This window comes from Corylus avellana, chromosome 1 (genome assembly GCF_965113065.1).
Source record: "Corylus avellana chromosome 1, dhCorAvel1.hap1.2, whole genome shotgun sequence".
Lineage (NCBI taxonomy): Eukaryota > Viridiplantae > Streptophyta > Magnoliopsida > Fagales > Betulaceae > Corylus > Corylus avellana.
In genome coordinates, this window is record NC_142490.1 from 7,127,263 (window position 1) to 7,146,952 (window position 19,690).

Sequence of the window (19,690 nt, forward strand, 5' to 3'; positions counted from 1 at the left end):
CTCGCTTATATCCCAACCGCATATGCCACGACTAGGTGGTGCCTGAATCTTGATCATTTGAAGAAGATACATCAGCTAAATCAGTCACCTTACTGCCCTGAAGAAAGTAGAGACCATTAACCTTATTACCTTCTATCATAATCATTGAGCCTCTACTAACCCTAATGACTCCACTTTACCTGGAATACTTGTATCCAAATGAGTCTAAAGTGCCAAAAGAAATAAGATTTTTCTTCAAATCTAATATATGTTGGACATCCATCAAAGTCCTAATAATTTTGTCATACATCCTTATTTTGAGTTTACTAATACTAACGATCTTGAAAGCTAAATCGTTGGGTGATGTTAAACATCATGCCCGGCATGATGCACGCCGGGGTGATTTGATATTTTAAAATAATAAAATAAAATATTTTATTATTATAATTATTAAAAAAAAAAAAAAAAAAAGCCTGGCGTGCATGAATAGTCATGCATGCTAGTGTTCTTAGTATCATGGCCCTAAATCGTTTCCCATGAAAACTGAACTGTCAGTTATTGAAGCATATATAGTAAACCAATCTCTTTTAGGACACATGAAATGTACATGTAAAATTAATGTCCAACTTATCACTCAATCTTCGGTAAGCCTTGTTATCGCAACAAACCATGCATCTTGATGCGAAAAATACTTAAACTATTCTAACCATCAAACTTTTCTACTTAAAATACTACAATAACCATCTCGCAAAAAGCGAGTTTAAGCTCTAATATCAATTTATTCTGAAATATTAATATTTTGGATCTCGAAGAAATAAAAAATAACATAGTAAAACAAGCCCATTTCAATAGGGGTGGGGGATCGCCCACCCCAAAAGAAGGTTTCAATGGTGGTTGGACAATCCCTAATTTGTGGGGTGGCTCAACCACCCCCTTCATGGTTTTCAGAGTGGCTGAACCACCTACTACCCCCTACATGAATTTTACAAGGGTGCCTAGGCCACCCCCACAAGTTAGAAGGTGGTTCTACCAACTCGAAAACCTTCTTTAGGGGTGACCATAGCTCAAGCCCCATGTGAGGGAGTGGTATATCCACCCCTAAGTGGCGGAGAGCCCTCTCCCGTCTCTGCCACGTTTGTTATTTAAAATTAAAAAAAGAAAAAGAAAAAAGAAATCTACTAGGTGTTAAGGTGAGGTGACATTTTGTATGTGTCTCAACTTTTTTTGGTTACATGGCAAAAAATCCCTTAAGTTTTCAAACAGTAAATAAACAATAAGTATCAAATTAATTGATAACCTTAAAAAGACTAATTATCAATTTTGTTACTTTTTGAGAAGGGTTAAAAATAAATTTAAGTTAATATCGAAAGAGAGCAAAAAAGTCGGCAAAGGACAGAATCAACTTTGAATACGACAAAAGAAGTTGGATCCACTTGACTTTATGAGTCAAGACACGTCAAAGAACAACTAGTCAAAATAGGTATTATGAAAAGCTTTACTTAACCCTAAACTCTCAAGTACTTTTTAATATCTTTTTCTCAACTTTAAAAATTCTTTAATTCTGGTTTTAATTATCAGGATTTTCAGTTAAATCCTAATAAAGAAAAAAGAAAGTAGAAAGGATATGGAAAATGCTTAATAATTTAGAGAAAGCAGGTGAAGTTTCTCCGAAGTATTATTTGTAAGAGAAATACTACACACATTCTCAAGTGCACAATCCTTAGAAGTAGCAGTAAAAATCATATAATTAGATTCAAAATTTAATAGTGATTTATCCAAAATTTAATGATTATCTTTGTTGTCACGTCAAAAAATCGTAAAGATACCGAAACCCTTCACCCAAAGAAATGTCAGTTGTAGAGCCGATGATAATAATACTTCCATGGGATGGGGGAGCATGGATTGGCCCCCTCCAATTTAAAGCCCCGGCGGCCGGTCCCCTAAAAAGTCACACTTAGACGTGCAAGAGCAAAAGTTATTTTTCTTTTTTTTTTTTTTTCTTTTTTCATTATTATTGACTTCTTTATTTTCTTTCTTAATTTCTTTTCCTCAGCCTTTATCTTTCTTCAAAACTATGACAGACAGGGTGGACCACTCTTAAGATTCTCATGCAATTTCAAATTTTCATTTTATTTTTAAAGATTTGAATAATTCATATTAATTACATACTACCAGGAGTTTTGCCATTTCCTTTTTGAATTACAAATTTTGGCAATTGATCTCTTAATTTAAGGAATTTACTACAATAAACAAAAAATAGAATACGAGCATCATCAGGAAAGAGGGTTACATGAAAGAGAATTGCTAGTTTGCCAAACAAATGAACTTAGAAAATTTTCAAATTGACGTCGCAGACCATGAGTGGTAGACAAGGAAGAGAGAATTCCATTTTTTTTTTTAATTTAAAAACCATTGCCACGTCAGTTTGAAAATTTTTTTGAGTTCATTTGTTTGGTTCTCTAGCACTTCTCTACATGAAAACAAAATACAAGAGAGGAAAGGCGCCCAAACAACAAAGCACAAATAGAAAATATAGCACTAAAAGATAAAATAAACAAATAAAGACGAGGGAAGCGTGTTGGAGATAAATGATGAAGGTGGATGTTAAATCTAGGTTTGAAATTTGAGAAACTCATATTTGTCATCAAAAGGAAGCATATGGATCTCACTCTTTGGGTTAGAGGTTCAGAGGAGGCCAGTGAGGAACCATAGATAGACCTGCCTTGAAAACCAATGAGAAGGGCCGCAGGAGGAAAGGCGCTCACAAAGGAGATAGAGTAGGGTTTTTCGGGGCAGAGAGAAAACTATTTATCGGAAAGAAAAGCTTGAGCATCCTTAATTTAGGGATTAAAAATGTTAAAGTAATGATTAAGTGATTAAATTTACATTTTCTTATAAGTTAAAACTTTTGAGATAACTGGTGATTTATAGTATCCTTGTTAATGGTAAGAGACCATAGCCTAGGAATCATTAGATTTGAACTCTAGACTCAAATGGTACCATATATGCACTCAGTTTGTAGTGGCCTCAAAAATAACTTGTTTCTTTTCTTTCCCAGTTGAACACTCATCTATTTTATACCGTTTGCTTTCTAATATACCCCTCAAATGTTGTACAATTTATTATTAATTAAAAATCTTTAATCAGCTTTAGTCAACAGATTACTCATATATTCCAAGTATGCATGGCTAAAATTAACCCTTTTTTTTTTTTGGGGGTCATGGCGGCTAAAAATGACATGAAATAGAAGATGAATGCACCTAATTGGATGGGACAATGGAATATTTTCAGCAACTTCTATATCAATGTAAAAACACATATAGGGTAGCTAGCTGTAATCAACCCCAATTGAGGATAAGGATGATGAGATCCACTAAAAGTCTTAAACTTTGTTTAATAATTTGAATTTAATCGCCAAAGTGTGTGTCTTCTGTGGACAATGACACCCATGAATGAACATTTTTCAATGGGTTTGTGAGTCACCAAGGAAGGAGATAATATAATCTTTGAAAAATGGATAATAACATCGATGTCAGTTAAACTCAAAGTTGAAGAAGATTCAGAATCTGAGAAGCAAATACCAATTGAGATACCTCCGCTGTCTCATCCTTTATTTTCTTTCCCACTTTAATTTCTCCAATATTAGGAGGCTTGGAATCTTAGTTCAAAGTGGGCTTTGGATTCTGAATCTTTTGCTGTCATGCTTGTACGGCCTCATGAGGTGGGGTTTTCTAGAGATTTTCCTTAAAAAGTTATATTAATCACACTATTCACACTAATGCATTAATTTGGTTTTTTTTTTTATTTTTATTAGTTTCTCTCTCCTCTCTTTCTTTAGGATTTTTCTCTTTCCTCTTTTCATTTCTCTCTTTCTCTTCACGTATGATCGTTTGAAAAATATGACCATTAGAAAAATGACCCGGTTGAAAAAAATGACTGCTGTAAAATTTGATGGTTGGAGAAATGATTGTTTGATGTTGAAAAATATGGTCACTAGAAAAATAAGGGATCCTTAGAAAAATATGGTCACTAGAAAAATACTCTAAAATATGATTGTTAGGGGTGGCCGGAATTTAATTTTTTTTTTAGATTTAATTTTTAAATTAAATTAATAAAAAATTATTATGCTGATGTGGCAAAACGCACTGTTTCAATGACACTGAAGACGGTTAACCATTTTGAAAAAATTTAACCGTAGGTATTTTATTGGCATTTCAATTGATCCCATAGAGTAAAAATTTGAGAAAAAAAAAAAAAAAAAAAAAAAAAACAAAACAAAACAAAACTTAGAGATTTTTTAATTTTGACAGGTTGACTCAAGGATCTTTTCCCTCTCTCTTATCATTTGTCCACGACAGAACCAAATACCACTAATGGGAACTGTCTGTCGCCTCCACTAACTGTCCACAACCCATTTTTGGTGCCTCTGTCTCCCCATGCATCCTTGCTCATATATCATCCATCGAGTTCCATGATTTCAGTTTTCCTTCCGCCGCATATAATCCCTTCCCACTTCATCAACTAGGGATCTCCAAGCGCGCTCATTGATCCTAGCCCTGCGGTCCCACACTACCTTGCTATGTGCGACACATTGCATTATTACCCTATCTAATCAGCTTCATGCAATGGTTCTGGTGGTTGAGCTCACAATCAATTTTTTATGCCTCACACACCATATCATGTTTAAAAAAAAAAAAAAAGAGGCAATTTTTTAGCCCATTTGACGTATCTTTCGGCCGTTTATTGGCCCAATCATTTGGCCTTTGTGATCTTGTTTGATGACCCAGGCCCATTCCCTATCTCTTGGATTTTTTTTTTTTGCTTTTGTGTTCTTGTTTGATGACCTAGGCCCATAGTTGGTCTTATTTTCAGTCTTTTGTTGGTTCTCATTTTGGCCCATAGTTAGCCCATTTGGCCCATTTTTTTCTTATTGTTGTTAAAGGCCCATCTCCGGTTATCGTCATCGCTATCAATTCTAGTCACTGCCACCAACTGTAACCTTCGTTGCCAACTGTTGCCATCTCTAGTAAAAATAATAATAAAAAAAAAAATTCAAAATGATTGGAAAAATAGAGAAAAACTGTCTTCAATGTGCTTGTCAAATCCCTGCAGAAACAGTCATAACCACATTTATTGTGAAAATAGACGGTTTTGGGGGGAGTATAAGAAAAATGGTTTGACTTTTTATTTTAATAAGCTTGTCAACCCTTCTCGTAAGGTACTTCAGAAAAATGGTTTGACTTCAAATCAAGTAAGGTCTGAGACTTACAACAATTCATGATACATTTGATCATATCATAAGTCTCTGTTGTTTGTTTAAGTCCATTAATGGAATTGATAGAGTCATGTCATTACTTTGCATGTATGAATTTGTTATGTGATTACATTCATACTTGATTATTGACATGTTGATGTGACATTGAATTTTTGATGTTGAACACATCTTTGTGAGATAGAGTGCAAAACTGTTTTTGGCCACTAATGTTTGAACTGTTCAAATTTGCATTGGAACAGGCCTTGCTTAGAAAGTCAGTTTGGCTCACGATGTCCGAACGCACTTAATTGATGTCTGGACGTGTAACACCCAAAAAAATTAATTAATTGATAATTAACTTTCTGGTTTGCCTTTCAGTCTCATTCGATAAGAAATCAGACTCAAGGATCGAACATTCTCCAAAGAGAGTCTACAACGGAAAAGTATTAGCCCTATTACCATTATTTTTAGAGCGTAGAGCCTTGATAACATAACCTCAACGTCCCTTAAGTTAAATCAATTGACTTTGATCAATTTAGGGTATCAATGACAATTTCTATAAACCCATTAATTGGTAATTAGCTGGTGACTTATCAAGGTATGAATATAAGAAAAATGAACTAGAAATATGAGAAATGCTAAAATATGAACTTAAAATAATATTATGAACCATTATTACAAACCCAGAGCTTTCAAATAGACTTTTTTATACTAGGAAAAATTATCCACTAACTAAGCAAACTTGGTGCCATTATTTTAGCATCTTTCATTCTAGCGAACTCCTCACCCTACTACCTGGCGACCTGCTAATGGTGCAAAACACCAAAGTGTTTAACATGTGGAAGAAAGTAACCTTGTAAGTTCACGACTTAGTAAGTAAAGTGATATGAATTTAACCAATGTATTGAGCTTAAGAAACTGATCAGAACCTCTAAATAGTAAATGTGAGTTTTTAGTAGATGTATGCATTGTTTCCTTTATCATGCCGTTTAAGGAAAAAAGAAGAAGTTTATTTGGTAGTATAGTCGCGTACATTTTAATGCAGTAAATTATGCATCAAAAAGTATGTAATATATATAGTTACATACTTGAACATTAATCATTGCTCTCTTCTATATAGTCTATCCAAGCTCTTAACCTCTTCTTTGTTGGGTTGGTGTTGTAACGATCTGGTGAAGCTTTTGTAGCTTCATAACTTCTTGCCCAAACAATATAGTTATCACCATCCTCCTTTTCACTTTCATCCTCATCCTCTTCACCCTCAATTCATCATTACCCTCCTCTTTGCTGCCATCATCATCATCATCAATATTTGCTCAAAACATATATTCTAACCAAAGACAACCAAAAGCTTACACTCACTTGATAACTTCAAGCAAGAACCGAAAGCAATATCACTTTATCTTGAAGACGTGAGCTCAACAAATCCAAACAAGAAAGGCACCGAGTGAAAAAAAAAGAAGAAGTGTTCTTCACCTTTAATTAACAACTTTGCTTTTTTGGTTGGAGGTTGTTGAAACATTCTTTTTAAAGTAGAATTGTCGACAATTTTGGAGTTTTTGAGAATGTTGCTCAGATCTTAAAGTACATTGTTTTGTTTTTTTGTCTTAAATTCCTTTCATTTTTTGAGAATATTATTTTTTTGGGCCTGTATTGCATATTTCTTTCCTTTTTGCAATGTTGACCGATGGTTCTATGAATTGTATTGAGATATTTCTTTCACATGTGCATGGTGGATTAGTTGTGAAAATCTAACTTCTCTATTTATATTCCCATGGTTCTACTTTGTCAGCATTGGGCCCATGTGTTTATAGTTAAAGTGTGTGTGATTACAATAATATGAGAAGTCCTCATGTGAAATGCTATAACAATGATATTGGTAATAATGATTAATTATCTGCACACAATGCCCACCATCTTATCTTCTTCACCCTCTTCAACAATATTTGCAAACATGATAGACATTGTGTAGATAATTAATCTGGGATATGGCTAGAATTGCTAAACTAGTAGCAATATCTAAAGCATAATGCAACCAATTCCAGGAAATCAATTACGATTCTCTCCACGTTCGAAATGTGAATCTCAGGTACCCAGAAAATGGTTATCCAAGACGAACGGATTGCAAACCAAACCACCAAAATCATCTAGCAGAAACTGAATCAGGATGTTCAATGTAGAGAGCATTTTCTGAAAAATAAACTACTGTAAAAACTACAATGCACCTCCATTTGTCATAAATTGAAAATTAAACACTAGCAAATTTAAGACTCACCTGTTTCCAAAAAGAATATTACAAACAAAAACCTTTAGGAAAAAAGGCATATTTGGAAGACAACTTTCAGCAAAATTGTACAAATCAAGCATATGGAATTATATGCCAAATAAATTACAATTAGCAGAGACACACATTGCTAATAGATTACATCATTTTTAAGTCACTAATCAACATAAGAAACAGAAGCTCGTATTTCGCGAAGTGTCTCGGTCTTCATGGCCTGTCAAGAATGATCTAATTGCGAGGTGCTCTGAAGCGTATGTCATGAAAGATGCCAAAATCAGTCCTCCCACAACCATCAAACCTAACCTGTTAAAGGATGACAAAGCCATTTCTTGATAACTGTTTATTTTCAGTGGGGGAAATATTTTCAGATAATCATATCAGAAGAAAAACAAAATTTGCGCAACCATTAACTTGCCTTGAGACAAGGAGAGGCTAGCATATTTCCAAGAACATAGTGCATTTCAACAAGCCTCAAAAGAGCACAAGATGGAGAGACACACATGCAGGGAGGGGGAGGGGAGGGGGGTTTATATGCAGGAGAGGCAAGATACAATATAAGCACTGATAGGCCATACAATTAATCAGTACATTAATTTAATGATCTTTTCATTTTCTTGTTTTTCTTCTGTGGTTCATAGGAATGATAGATCATAGCAGCAACATTAGAGCATTCACACCAGACTAGCTAAAGGTTCTTTTGGCTAGTCGGGACGCAAATTTGGGTGAAAAGGTAGATACATGGTTAGCTACTTTAGCCCAAAAATTGGTGAGCTGCTAGAGTGTTCACCAAACATAAAAATAAGATAGAATATTTAAATATAAAAGAAAGCAGTAGATAGTTAAAATAGAAATTGGGATGGATGTGCTTTAGAAAAGTTAGTAGCTAAAATTTTTTTTAAAAAAGAAAGTGATTTTTAGCTAAAATAGAGAGAAAATTGGTTGAGCTGAATGTGAATGCCCTTGCATGAGTTAGGTCCTCCAGGATAAATAGAGTGATATATGATATGCAATTCATATATAAGATGGCAAGTCCAATATAGAATCCCCAGCCAACAAGTCACCAAACTGCCCCTCTATTTTCTCGAGAAAGCAGGGAAAAGTTTTTTAAAAAAATGTGGGGTGATAAGTTGAGATTTTTTTTTTTTAATTAGTTAAGCACGATTTACGATAAATAGTTGAGCACCATTTTTTGATAAGTAGTCAAGCACTACATAAAATTAGAAGAAATGGCTGAGAGTCCAATGATTTTGGAAGCCATTTCTTCTAATTTTAAAAAGAAAAGAAATAAAGAGATATGCCAACTCACAACAATGTCACTGATTACATTTCTCCATCAAGTAATGAAACAGAATTATTAAATAAAAATTTTTTGCCAAGAAACCAAATAAAAATAAAAAAGTGGTTCTAGAACAAAAGTTGGAAGGATAAGATAGCTTATGCACCGCAAACAACTAAATTAAATCACAGATTATGAACATGATAGCCATCGAGGGTCAATTATATCTAACAGAGAAGCACAATATGACCTCAATTCAATTCAACTGTCTTAATCCTAAATCGGGTCAGCTGCATGGATTCTTTTATATCACTCAACCAAATCTGCAGACATGTCACTTTTACCTCATTAATAACCAAGGCTTAACTTATAACATCTAACCACATAAGTTATTTTTTTTAACCTCCCTCTTGCTGTTTTTCCTCTTTTCTTCACTTCAATTGGTGCCATCCGCACTTTCTTACAAACAACTCCATGCCTGATCCTATCTTTCCTAGTGTGGTCACACATCCATCTCAACATACTCAGGTCTACTATACTCCTTTTATGGATAGAAATATAATATGACTATTAAGTAATTTCACCGCAGTTTTCTATATTTTGTTGCTCATGTTTTAGGTACTGCAGAAGTTGTATACACATTAATTTTTCAAGATTTCAAATAAAAAGGAGCAAGAAATAATTATGTCAAGATACAGCACTGCAGTCAAGCAAATTACCTTAAAAATAGAGCAGTAACCCCGAAAAGACACGGCAAAGATGGGGCTGCAATAGCCAAAAATGCCATCCCTAACCCATAATACCATCCGGCAACATTGCAGGACAATCCTTGCCGTTGATGGCCTGCAATCCAGACAAGAACCATCAACCAATTTCAAAAATATATATAAATTAAGGACTATTTGGCAGAAGTCATATATAATAATGCATATTAGATATTCGTATGTACTCCAAGCTGACAAACCTTTTCCAGAATCATAATCAAAAGATTCAGGATTAAAAGAACTGGATCCTGCATGTGTTGCTGTTGTCTTTCCCCATTGATAAGTCAAGTACAGATAACCTCCAAACAATAGAATGAACAATGTAAAGGTCCACTCATACATCAAGAGCAAACCAGTCCATGGTGTCACTTGCCGAGGCACAATTGCCAGAGCAAGTGCAAGAGACACAGCAGCAGCCATAAAACAGATGCAGACAGATATTCCACCCAAATAAATAGGCACCTTGGGCTGCACACCATTACAGAACTGTTTAACATCACAACAAATATTCTCAACAAACACAAAAGGCATAGATGGTACATTTACACAACTAATAGTGAATAGCATGACCATCCAATATTGCAAAATTGGAAATTTCAAGAGGATAACTGCATATATTTTATATAAGAATAAAATCCTAAATATGCAAGTGATCTTGCAGCTCCAAGTCAGAAGAAGTAGAAGATGAAACTAACATGAGGGTTGGAACCGATGGTAGATGATGTAGAAACACCAGAATAAGTAAGTGATCCAATAGATCTAATTTTGTAGTACAGGTGTCTGATGCCATCGCATAATGAACTTCTACATAATGATCCAAAGTACTCCCGTGTCTGCATGAAATGATATAATATGAGATCCAACAAGAATCATGTATTTGCTTAATGCTTGATTTAAAAAAAAAAAAAAAAAATGTAACCACTGACCTGAAGAAAAGACCGATAGTAACAGAAGAGTAAAGCACAAAAAGGTAATAGAAAGAGAAATCTGACAAGAAGATGATCATTAGGATTTCTGCCCCCTCCAGTTCCAGGAAGGGTTTCCTCAAGCTGTTCCCTAACATTCTGCAGCCCAAGCAAACAAAATAGAGATATATTAATAAGCATAAATTCATTGACTTAATTCTCTTCCACTGGATAAGACAAAAAAGTTACACCTTAATGTCCAATTATCTTGACTTATAATACATGATCAACACCCACTCTCTCTCCCTCCTGTGCCACCCACCAGCAATATGTAAATTAGCATGGTAATACAGTGGCAACAAGTCCCTCATAACTAAACAAAAATGGAAATCCCATTCCCTACCAAAAATATTAAGAACGAAATTAAAAGAAATGTAATATAACCGAGTAATCCAGGGCTCCACCCTAACTAGATCTCAGGGATACCGTGCAAAACGTGCCTCCACACGGATCGGGTGCAACTCGGGCTTTTGCCCGCATGCATGACCCCAAAGAATTGTTTGCACTTAAGGGGGGTCGAACCTTAGACTAGATACTTCATGAGGCACCAAGGCCAACTGACTTACCACTCAAGTCAACCCCCTAAGGTTGTAACTAAAAAGATTTAATTGAAAAATTAAGAAATTGCGAGCAGATAATTTGCTGAAAGAGATTTGAAGGAAATACCTGCCAGACATCAACAGGTTTCAACAGCCAAGATGTCCACCAGTCCCAAGGCTTCAGGGGGCCAAGAGTATAGTGAATAACACGGAGTTCACTCTCATTCACCATCCACTGCATATATAATTCATAAAAAATTTAGACAACTTAATAGCCAAACTGTATGCATATCAGAGCCAGTTCTTTACCATGGGTTATCACTCCATCGGTCAACAACTTATAATCGCTTTTCGCAGATAAAGGAATCAACATTAGTGAGAAAGAGAGGCACTCATATGGTATAAAATACACTACATGAAAACCATCCTTTTATGAATCCTTGGCCACACATAAAATTGTCATCATGCTTGGCATATAATCATATTTGGTAAGAACAAGACAGATCCATTTAAATGCATCTAACTCTGAGTTTAGCATTTAAACCTGCCTCACAGCAGGTGGACGAAGACCAAGGAAAGAGAGGAAGAAGAGGAAATACAAGGGGAACTTAGTAATTATATGTTCATTACTCCAATCACTTTGATCCACCAAAACCCCCCACAGCTGCCCAATGACTAACTCGAGTAGCCACAACCATTCCCTCCCTTTATCAAATGCTCCCAAACAAACTAAAAGTAGACCTCCCATTTAAAAATGAACTTTGTTACAAAATTTCACAGCTGCAAATTGAAGTGGAACGGCAAGTGTTAATTGGGTCTGTAATTTTATTTAGGTTTTATCAGTTTTAATGTTTAGTTTAATTTTCAAGAGTCGACGTATTACGTGTTGCCTTAAAGTAATCCAATAATGGGCATTGCCATCTTCAGTAAGTCATTAAAATTATTTTAGGTAATATTTAGTCGGAGTCTATTTAAGCATGCCTTGTAATCTAATGAAGTCAAACTTTGATGGAATTAAAAGTATGAGATAGTGATTTTCTCTCTCCTCTTTCTCTTCTCCCCTCTTCTATCTCTTTCTCTCCCCAACTTCTTCCGTCTTCTCTCTCTTTCTAGCTCTTGTCTCTTCTTTCTATCTCCTCTCCTAGCCTTTTTTTTTACCCTAATTTTGGTGTGCGAATTTTGTGATTATTTTGTCCCACATTAATTTGATATCAAATCCAACCCGAATGTTTCCCATAACAATCGTGCAATCCGTGACCTTGCTACCCAACCGAGCCAACGCCATGACCACCACCATTCCAACACAACCATGTCTGCCATCCCAAGCCTCTTTCCTATTGGCCAAATCCAACCCTAAATTCCACCAACTTCCAAACACCAAACTCATCCACCAAGGTGCCCACAACCACATCCGTTAAAAAAAAAAAGAAAAGTTTCAACCATCAGTCCCAACAACCCATCAAAACCAACCTGACCCAGGAGCCACAAGCCACCAGCCATTTGTCGCAATTCATGACATTGCCAAGCACCAGCACCCTATCACACGGCATAACCGCACCACTGCCCAAACACCTACACACCCAACTGGTAACTGCCACAACAATCCAATCCACCACCCAATCCCAAAAAATAAATAAATAAAGCATGCTTGAGACCCCATCTTGCCAACTGTCACGACCCATCCCGCCAACGCTGCCACCTTCAGTTGCATGCTGCAACTCACAGCAGATCGCCGACCCACTCCAATCAACGAACTATTGCACTGGTCAACAACCAACAATGTCGGGTTACGAGAGACATGCTCAACTGTGCTGCTCGCTCCCCATGCTGTGCCACTGTCACACTCATGCACCGCCAACCCCTGTCGGACTTTGCCTCCGCATTGTCACTGTCACGGCTGGTCGCTGAAGTGGGTGCATGGTTGTGTCGATACTTGGAAGCGAGATGTGTTGTTTTGAGGAAAAACCGATAGTGTTTTGTCACTTATAGTCACTGTCCAGCTTTGGAACAAAGAAAAGAAAGCCAGAAATTGGGCTTGGATCCGAAATTTTCTGAGCATAAGTTTTCAAGCTTTTAGCATTTCAAAACTCTATGTAGAGTTTTTCCAACTAGGGGAGAATGATGTGGAACAGCAAGTGTTAATAGGGTCCACAATTTTATTTAGGTTCTATTAGTTTTAGTTGGTGTCCATTTAAGCATGCACTGTACTCCAATGAAGTCAGACTTTGATGGAATAAAATTATGAGAAAGTAATTTTCTCTCTCCTCCTCTTCTCTCTCTTTCTCTCCCCAACTTCTTTTCTCTTCTCTCTTTCCCTAGCTTTTTCTCTCTTTCTAGCTTCTATCTCTTCTTTCTATCTCCTCTCTTAGCTTTTTTTTTTGCCCTAATTTTGCTGTGTGAATTTTGTGATAATTTTGTCCCACATCAGAAATATTCTCATCCATCTAATTCTTCAAGTCCAATTGGAACAAAGTTAACCTTTTGTCTGTATAGAAACAACCATCATAGTTTCAAAAGGTATCTGCACTGGAGAGACTGGTCAGAAAACAGAAAGAGAACAACGTAGTTATTTATCTCTGCAAAATGAAATAGCAATTACCTAGAAAGCCCCATCCTGTAGGATATACTCCAAAAAGAGTAAAATTCTTTAAAATGCCCTTAAGACAGCAGAATAGAGAAGTTCATTTTTATTTTTTTAATAAATGAGCACCCAGAAATGAATAATAATCTTTCAATTTTTATATAAGACTTTTCTCTGTAACACGATTTGACTGGTGGCAAATTGCTTAAAGGAATGTTTGGATAAGACCTTTTGTGTTGAGTGATATGTTATATATTTACCCTTCAAATTAAAAATTTACTCTACCAATACAAGCAGTCAGAGACATGCAATATCGGAAAAACCAAATCACACCGTCACAATCCTAGAAGACTAAAAACAATTCACCGATCCTCTTTAACTAAAAGTAACCACAAGCATAACAATGGATATTTCAATACATCTAAAGCCATAAAAAATAGTTCCCAAACTCAGCCAATTCAAGAGCACTATATCATGTCAAGCAAAATAAAAGGAGATGAGGGTGGAAGGCAGGAAATAGAGAAGTAGTGAGACCTTTAAACTTCTCCTACGAATATGAATATCATCTTATATAATTAAACATATGCATCCTTGGGTAAGGTTATTGCATGAGGGTGGAAGGCAGTACATCCTGGCATGATAGAAGTGCTTACATTAATGAATTATGATGCAGATGAAGCAATCATCTTAAGTGATTGTGTAACAGTTATATGCTTCAACAAAAATACATATGAAAAGACTAAACTGAAAATAAACATAGGCGTTCTCTTGCAAACTTCTTGTGTACTAGAGCCGCACCCCTCTGCGCTTTTTGATATGCATTGCATTACTTATAAAAATAAATAAACATATTTATCAATGAATGCTATGATATAGTACCACACTTGTTAAACATCTTGATACATGGGGAGCAACGGCACAAGAAAATAATACCATCAACATGGTGGCAATAAAATTATTAAACAGTAGCCCATTAGGTGAAATAGAGAGATCGCCCATACATTATAGTTAATACCTTGTTTGCAAGCATGTAAAGACCAACATCTGCATTATATAGTGTGGATAGCCGCTGCATTACAGGAACTGGTCTTGAATTCAACACCTCTGAGGGTACATCAGGCTCAAAAACATGTGCATTTGGAAATCCAGTGTAATATGAATTAAGAAACCCCTGATCCCCTGTCAAAGTAAAAGAAAATTAGCAGGTGAGAGAGAGAGAGTTGAAGATAGGATCAAACAGTAAATTTCTCTATAAAGATTTACACAACACATGAATAAGGTAACATAAAGACTACACCATCCACATGCTAAAGTGCAATTCCTGTGGCTAGAATCATCTAGAGACATGGTAAGAATGGAATGTCATTTTTGTTCGGCCCGTCCAAGATTGGGAGATGGATTTGGTTTCTCCTTTCTTTGATCGGTTATATTCTTGCAAGGTTTCCATAGGCGTTGTAGATCGTATTTGCTGGTCCTCGTCCAAGAAGGGCAAGTTTGAGGTTAAGTCGCTATACAAGGCTTTGTCCCATTCCAATCAAGAGGTATTTCCTTGGAAAAACATTTGGCGTACTAAAGCGCCTATGCGAGTGGCTTTTTTCGGGTGGACTGCGGCTCTAGGCAAAATTTTGACTCATGATACTTTGCGTAAGAGGAACATAGTGGTAGTAGAGTAGTATTGTATGTGCAAGAAGACCGGGGAGACAGTCGATTATCTTCTTCTCCACTGTGAGCTCGCAAGTGCTCTTTGGCATTCGATCTTTATTCGGTTTGGGTTGCATTGGGTCATGCCTTGCAGGGTGAGGGACTTGTTCGATAGCTGGTGGTCGGAAGGACGATCCCGAAGCGCGGTTGTGTAGAAAATGATCCCTCTGTGTCTTATGTGGTGTATATGGAAGGAAAGAAATGCTAGATGTTTTGAAAATTCCACTAGGACTATAGAGGAATTGACTCATTTTTTCTTTTTTACTCTTTACTCTTGGACAGCCGCTTGGCTAACTCCATTAGTGATTAGTTTTTCTGATTTTCTTTTTCATTTCTCTCCCTCTTAGGCGTTCTCTGTTTATACTTCCCGTGTATGTGGGTTGCGCCCCTTTGCGCTTTTTATTTATATCAATTACTTATCAAAAAAAAGGAGACATGCTAAACAAGCATTTCAAACAACTTGAGTGATATTTGAGTATTTTTGTCACAACGCAACTACTGAAGTCGAATTCATATCTCACGAAGATCCGGATCCTAGTATTATTTTATGGCACTTAGGTCAACTTAGCATCAACACTATTTGGATTTATTGTGTTGTTACATGAAGTCGAACTAGATTTCTTTGCCAACAGAAAAAACAAAAAAGAGTGAATTAGATTTGGAAGCTCATGCTTTTTTCCATACATTGATTTGATTCTGCACACAAGGTTAGCTGGAGCAATTGGACTATTAAGAGATGAGATAAGAAAGAGTGATTTGTGGATGAAGTAAACCTAGTTATTTAAAGCAAAAATACCTAGCTGCTTTAAATACCTAGCTTCTAAACCGAAAATTCCAATAACAAATTTAAACTTCGACGAAATCATCATGACTGATAGAGAAAATATAAGCAAAGAGGGATAACATAGAACTTATCTATCAGGCAGATGATGCACCAAAAAAAAAAACGGTTTACCTCCAGTGTACGAAGGCAAAGTATTAACTTTGCTCATCATGTCATTGAATACAGTTTCAGATGGTTCGACTACCATGACTCCGGAATTCAGCCTCTCAGAATGCTTCAAGTTAGCACAAAACTTCCCGCATTTGAAAAGATCCTCAATATTTTGTACCACAATAGTGTCGGCATCAAGGTATACAACTGCACAATAGAATTTCAAGATACACTGAGCTGAGTACAGGTAACCATTTTGCGAAATGCAAGGATACATAATAATTCTTGGCAACATTTTCCATCCATATAAATAATATTCCTCTCCCAAAAATAATATCCGGAAACTACTTTACATATTAAACCAAGCCTAACTTATCAAAAAAAAAACATATTAAACCAAGCCTAGATAAAAGAATCCATGCCATTCAGACTTCCTCCAATTTCCTAAGCAACCAAATGTAGTAGTGGCAAAATCATGTTTACCTTTCTTGTATTTAGTCATGTTAAAGATTTTAAGCTTTGTGTAGACACCCCAAAACCTCTTCGGACGTACTTGGTTAGGATTCGCCAATAAACTAATCTTCTCTACTATCCACCCATCAGCCTGCAGAATTATCCACCAAAAGCGGACAACAAAAAGAAAAAATAGTCGTTAGAAACTACCCATATGTCAGTCTTAAACCAAACTTCCATATCTTTAACTAACATTTGAAATTAGTTTCATTTTGGTTGCCATCAATTAAAATACTAAACAAAAACACCCCAAATGGCTGTATAGGTCATATTGAAATAAAGGGTTTTGTACTCTCAATCGCGCTTAAATAACAGAAAAACATAAAATTCAAAATTTTTATTTTACTCCAAAATCATCTATACTAAAAGTTCTTAGCAACCAAACATAGCATCAAAGTTATGAAACTAGGTTCTAAAATAAAATAACCAAAAACAAAAGTCAGCTAAAGCATAACCCAATTATTAACCTTATTTAGTAGCCTTTCCTTTTTTAGCAAAAACCAAATCAACATAGAACATAAAGCTGCAGAATTCCATTTCTTTCCTTTTTCGGTCCCAGTATTTTCGCTTACCAAAAATAAAACCACAGAGATAGAAGACATAATTCACTAAGCTTTTTCTGATTCATAGCTCGAATTTTCAAAGCGGTACCTCGAGAAGCTTGTTAGCGTAGTGAGAGACGCCATCGGAGACCAGAACCACCATGTCCTTCTTCGATCCAGTGTCCCTAATCGATTTCCCGAGAACCCTAACGCCCAATAAGAACTCATCCCCGTAGAGAAGCGTGACGTAGGCTTCCCCCGAGGATGGAGATCCAACCGAGGCCTTGGATTGAACTGAAACGAGAACTAGTAAGAGCAGAACCAAAAAATTAGGTAATATTTTCATTATAAATTCGAGTTTCTTTAGGTGATCGGGATTTTCTCGAGAAAATTATCGGGATTTCTCGAGAAAATGGTCGGGGACCGTTTCAGTGTATAAATGGTGAAAGTTTGAAATTCCTTTTGAATTTTTATTTTTATTTCTTCTTTTGTTGTTTTCTTATCTGGCGTCTCTGACTCTCGGGATGTGCCTGAGGGAAGTAAGTCGGCTAAAATCCTATACACGGTTTTGTTTATTGGGCTGGGCTTTGACTTTTAGCCTTTAGAAACTTGGATGTTTAAAGGAAAGGGAAAGGAAAACATTTTTTGGTTGAGTTTTTTTTTTTTTTTTTTTTTAAATTAATTAATTAATTTTTTAAATTTTTTTATAAAAAAAAAAAGGAATTCAATATCATTGAATAAAATTCAGACCGAAATAGATTGTTTCCATCAAAATAATATCACTGATAGCCCTTGGGATTTAAAACCTCCAGGTCTTCTCAATGAAACGTTTACAAGCCTCCTTGAGCTTGGAATTGCGTTTGAAAATCAAGTTTTTAAATCTAAAAAGAGCTTTTGAATTAAAAATAAATAAATAAATAAATTTCAAAATTTTCTCAAAAGTGCATTTTGATTATTTTTATAGTAAAAAAAGTCAAATAAATACTTTAAAATTTTTTTACCAAAGATACTACCTTTTTGTTTAACATGTCTTTTTAGGTACTAAAAGTAATTTTTAAACCATCTAATGCAATTCGTAACACCTATTAGCCTGTACATCAATCATCTCATTTCTATCTTCCCTATGATAAGGTGTACCATGTCTTATGATAAATTCTCTACGATCACTTAAATGCATGCATTTACAAACTCATGGTTTTCATCATTTCATTATTCATCAATCATTCTTGCGACTTCGAACGTTCCCCCTCGATCGTTCTAATCCAGCTTTGAACATTCCCCTTCGATCGTTTGAATCCAAATCGAATGTTCTCCAACAATCTTTTGAATTCAACTTTGAACGTTAACCAATCGGAAAATTTCAAACAACTGTCCAAAATCTACCTTAACACTCTCCTAATCTAATTGGGATATACTCAATATTGATTAAAAATCGGGGTATTAGAAATTCCCCCCAACGACCATCTATATTGGTGATAGACAACTAGGTTTTCCTAGTTCTAATTTGACAAAGAAACCTAGTCCTACTTTCACTTGGAAACGCAAGCCTATATAAACGGGTCTTGTGTAGGCATTAGAGGTCTCAAAACCTTAGACTACACATGTAGATTGAAGGAGGAGCAAGATGAATCAAATCAACCCTATCACCAAGGTAGGCAATTGCCTAGAGTTATTGCTCTTTCCTTTGCATATTTTTTGCTATGCTTTCATGATGATTGTTCTCGGGGTGCTTCAATGTATTTTTGAGATATATTCCAAACAATTAGGACCTCGGGACACACATTCAATTACTCTCCCTAACATTAAGCACAAATTTTTTATTCTTGTTTCTAGTTTTGGTTGAATGTTTACCTTCTACACCAAGCATGAACATCGACTTTTTCTGTAAGAACATGTGAATCAAATTTTAAGACATGCTAATTTCATCTTTTGTTATATCTAGGAACATTGATTTTTTTTTTTTTTTTTTGGTCATAGTGTATGTGTGCATTAATGATAGGAGTAGGTCCATTTAGTGTATTTAGAGGGGCATAGTTGTTCATTTAGTTTTTGAACAAATTTTTTTGGACAACTATGCCCTCCTAAATACACTAAATGAATCATCTCCATTTCACTTCTCCACACCGATACATGTGGTCAAATTCAAAATTATTGAAAGAAACAGGAATTAGGAACCTTATATGCACCAAACCAAATTCTACAAAAAAATAAGCTTCTCTCACATTATTCACATGCATAGAAATCACTTATTGAATTAAAACAAAAAGTTCAAAATGAGTTTCAAGCATTCAAGAAAGACACCCCAATTTTTTATTTTTTGCTTTTTTGTTTTATCATAAATTTTAGAAAACTCATCAA

At 35.5% G+C, this 19,690-nt stretch overlaps 1 protein-coding gene across 1 annotated transcript; it reads right to left on the minus strand.

Annotated features, from left to right (window-relative positions):
* Positions 1-7,531: 7,531 nt before the first annotated feature.
* On the minus strand, positions 7,532-17,811 carry PGSIP6 (plant glycogenin-like starch initiation protein 6). The gene is made up of 10 exons (XM_059583459.2): positions 17,442-17,811; positions 16,761-16,881; positions 16,299-16,484; positions 14,658-14,821; positions 11,189-11,296; positions 10,484-10,621; positions 10,253-10,390; positions 9,758-10,025; positions 9,513-9,636; positions 7,532-7,820 (listed from the first exon to the last, which is right to left on the minus strand). Exons 1-10 carry the CDS (start codon positions 17,676-17,678, stop codon positions 7,679-7,681), a joined length of 1,626 nt encoding a protein of 541 aa, XP_059439442.2. The 5' UTR covers positions 17,679-17,811; the 3' UTR covers positions 7,532-7,678.
* Between the last annotated feature and the right edge of the window lie 1,879 nt (positions 17,812-19,690).